Source organism: Osmerus eperlanus, chromosome 10 (genome assembly GCF_963692335.1).
Source record: "Osmerus eperlanus chromosome 10, fOsmEpe2.1, whole genome shotgun sequence".
Taxonomy (NCBI): Eukaryota; Metazoa; Chordata; class Actinopteri; order Osmeriformes; family Osmeridae; genus Osmerus; species Osmerus eperlanus.
In genome coordinates, this window is record NC_085027.1 from 1,796,663 (window position 1) to 1,800,669 (window position 4,007).

At 53.8% G+C, this 4,007-nt stretch overlaps 1 protein-coding gene across 1 annotated transcript in view; it reads left to right on the forward strand.

The window, feature by feature from the left end:
• LOC134028264 (chromodomain Y-like protein 2) overlaps positions 1-4,007 on the forward strand; it is a 20,390-nt gene that overhangs the window by 15,296 nt on the left and 1,087 nt on the right. The window contains 1 exon segment of the mRNA XM_062471731.1: positions 3,936-4,004. Within this exon segment, the coding sequence (XP_062327715.1) occupies positions 3,936-4,004 (69 nt within the window).

Below are 4,007 nucleotides of genomic sequence, written 5' to 3' on the forward strand. Positions count from 1 at the left end.
TGTCTCTCTCTCTCTCTCTTTCTCTCTCTCCAGAAGTTTGTGGCCTCGTAAACCAATCTCATGTTCTCGTTAACTGGAAAGAAGGCCCAAAGGCACTGATGAGGAGAATCACGGACAGAAGAGAAAGAGGGAGGGATGGAGGAGAGAAAGAGGGAGGGATAGAGGAGAAGATAAAGAGCTACGGCACCGTTGAAACCCTTGCTGCTGTCTTTCATTGCTTAAGTGATCTGTGACCATCGTTCCCCCTGGTTCCTGGTCCCTGGGCCCTGTCCCTGGTCCTGTAGAAAGATCTTGGACTTTCTTCCATCTGAGTTAGAGGTGGAGTGTAGCTTTGCCTGTGTCCCGTGTCACAGTCATGTCATGGTGTACAGGAGTCATGGCATCTCTCATCAGTATCGCCTCCTCCTTCACTTATCCAGGGTTCAAACCAGGGTCCTCTGACACACACACTCAACGAGCACCTTTCAGAAGCAGCTCTTTAGCCGGCTACGCTAGCAGACAGCTAGCACCTCGATGGGTGGCTGGTATCTGTGTCCAGGAGGGAGTTTTACAGATTCATCTTTGGTACACACCGGACTCCTGTTATGCTTGGTGGTAACAGCTCCTGTGATCTGTGAGTAACCCCCTGAGCCTGGGGGGTGTGGGGGCGTGCGTATCAAACAGCCCCGGTCCTCCTCCTCAGTCTCTCTGTGTGTCTCGGTGGCAGAGGGGAACCGCTCTGCTAACAGGATGTGTTAGATTTAGAAAATCCTCCTTTCTCTCCCTTAGCTTTTCCTCCACTCCGCTCTGCTCTCGTTTAATACTCTCTCTCGCTCTGTCTCTCGCTCTGGGTTTTTCTCGACTTTCCCTTAATGTTTCTCTCTTTTTGTCTTTGTTTCCCTCTCTCAATCTTTCACTCTCTCTCCCCTCGTTCCCTTTCTGTCTCTCTTATCTATATCCCTGACTCTCTCTCTCTCTTATCTATATCCCTGACTCTCTCTCTCTTATCTATATCCCTGACTCTCTCTCTCTCTTATCTATATCCCTGACTCTGTCTCTCTCTTATCTATATCCCTGACTCTCTCTTTCTCTCTCTGTCTCTCTCTGTCTCTACATCTGTGAGCTTGTCTCTCTGTCCCCTGGTGTCTGAAAGTGACAGCCTCAGAAGCAGAGCCGTTAACCGGTACTTTCACCGTCACCTCCCCCGCTGAGCCGGTTAGCGCTCGCTCTCCCGCTGTGTTGCTTAGAGGGAGCTTACACCCCCCCCCACATCCTCACCCCCCCCACATCCTCACCCCCCCAACATCCTCACACACCCCCACATCCTCACACCCCCACATCCTCACCCCCCCCACATCCTCACATCCCCACATCCTCACACCCCCACACCCCCACATCCTCACACCCCCACATCCTCACATCCTCACACCCCCACATCCTCACCCCCCCCCCACATCCTCACCCCCCCCCCCCACATCCTCACCCCCCCACATCCTCACCCCCCCACATCCTCACACACCCCCACATCCTCACCCCCCCACTTCCTCACACACCACCACACCTCCTTTCCTCCGCACACACCCCACCCCCACATCCCCTTCCTACTCACTCACCCCCCCCCCCCCCCTGCTCACTCACCCCCCACCCGCCCCTCCTCTTCACGTTGTCTTCTGGCTCGTATCCTGACTGCCTTCCCAGGATGACTGTGTATCATATCACTAGACTGGCAGAGCGACTCGCCGACCATCTGTGTGTGTGTGTGTGTGTCTGTCTGTCTGTGTGTTAGGGTGTCTGTGTTTTTGTGTGTGTGGAGTGCTTAGTCTCCTGACCTCAGTCCTGGCAGACTAGGCCCTGGCTGAATGGAGCTGGAAAAAAGCCTTGGAACACACTCTCACTTTCGCTCTCTCTCTCTTTATCTCACACACACACCCACACTCTTTCACATCCACGCTATAACACGCTCTCTCTCTCACTCACTCACTCACTCACACACACACACACACACACACACACACACACACACACACACAGAGCACTACCCTTCAAGTGACTGTGTGTGTACTGGCTCTCTCATCACACAGCAACATGAACTCTAATCCTTCTATAGGTATCAGACCTTCATCTTGTTCTTTAAAAGCTCTCATCCAGGCCAAGGAGAGCTTCCATATGCCTGTTCTTATCCTGTTTGGATACGGCATGCTACCATATACTTTACTGTGTCCTTGGGGACCTTCTCCTTGTGCTCACAGATGCTGCGTGTAACACACAGACACTGGAGACGGGACACAGTCAACCTCAATCTTGTGCCGTTAGTAAAGACTGTAAACAACATTGCACAACTCTTAGACGACTGATTGCCCAACCTGTCCCCCCTGACACAGTCCCTTTGGGAGCTATGGCCTTTAAGGCTGTAACTACTTACTGTTTAAGATGTTCGTCAAGGAAAGCATACATTTGTTATATTTAGTCTCACTCGCCCCCAGGACCCTGTCTCACTCTGCCTCTATGACTGCCTCTCAGGTCTGCCTCTATAACTGCCTCTTAGATCCTGCCTCTATAACTGCCTCTCAGATCTTGCCTCTATAACTGCCTCTCAGTTCCTGATCCATAACTGCCTCTCTGTTCTGCCTCTATAACTTGTGTCTGCCTACCACCTTGTCTGTCTGTCTATCAGCACACCTGTCTGCCTCCCTGCCTCCCTGCCTTCCTGTTTCTATGACTGCCTTCCTCTCCATGCTTTCCATCCTGCCTTTCCAATCTGCCTCACTCCCTCTTTCCCTGCTTCCCTTACTGCCTGCGTGTCTGTCTGCCTGCCTTTCAGTCTCTGCCTGCCTCCCTCCCTGCCTCATTGCATGCCTCTCACCCTGTCTGCCTGCCTCGCTGCCTATCTCCCTGTGTCCCTGCCTGCCTGCCTGCCTGTCTGTCTGTCTGTCTGTCTGCCTGCCTCCTTGCCTGCATCTCACCCTGTCTGTCTGCCTCTTTGCCTGCCTCTCACCCTGTCTGCCTGCCTCTCACCCTGTCTGCCTGCCTCTCACCCTTTCTGCCTGCCTCTCACCCTGTCTGCCTGCCTCCCTGTGTGTCTGCCTCCCTGTGTCTGTCTGATTGGCTGTCTGCATGGGGAATGCTGCATGATTGCTGCCTGGGGCTGTGATGGTAATCGCATGTGACAGCCCCCCCTCTCAGCCGCTGTGTGTGTGTATGTGTGTGTGTGTGTGTGTGTGTGTGTGTGTGTGTGGGAAGGTGTGTGTTGCGTGTCACTGTGCCATGATGGTGTAGACCTTCTCCCTGTATGTGTTCTACATGCTGATGTGTGATTATGGCAGGATGTGTAATTAGAAGATTAGATGGCTCCTCCCTGGGTTGTAGGTGATGATGATGGTAACCCTGTTACCATCATCAAGGTTCGTCTGATGGTATGTTTCGCGTCGTTAGATGCTCAGTAACTGAAGTCTCTCTCTTTTTTTCTTCCCCTCTCCTTCTCTCTCTCCTTCTCCATCCCTATTTACTCTCCATGTTCTGTTCCCCCCCCTCCTTTCTCCCTGCATCCTCTCTCTCTCTCTGTGTGTCTCTCTCTCTCTGTGTCTCTCTCTCTGTGTGTCTCTCTCTCTGTGTGTCTCTCTCTCTCTCTCTCTCTCTCTCTCTCTCTCTCTGCCCCCTCTCCCTCCTCTCTCTCTCTCTCTCTCTGCCCCCTCTCTATCTGTCTCGCTCCTCCTCTGTACGACTCTCTCCCTCCTTCCCCCCTCTCTCTCTCCTTCCCTACCCCCCCCCCCTCTCTCTCTCCTTCCCTGCCCCCTCCCCCTCCTCTCTCTCTCCTTCCCTGCCCCCTCTCCCTCCTCTCTCTCTCCCCCCCTCTCCCCCCCCTCTCTCTCTCCCCCTCTCCCCCCTCTCTCTCTCCTTCCCTGCCCCCTCTCCCCCCTCTCTCTCCTTCCCTGCCCTCCCCCCCTGTGTGTGTGTAGATAATGAAGGAGATGTGTCGGGCTCTGGGGAATGCAGCAGCTGATGACAGTAAGCTCCCTGCTGCCTCAGCG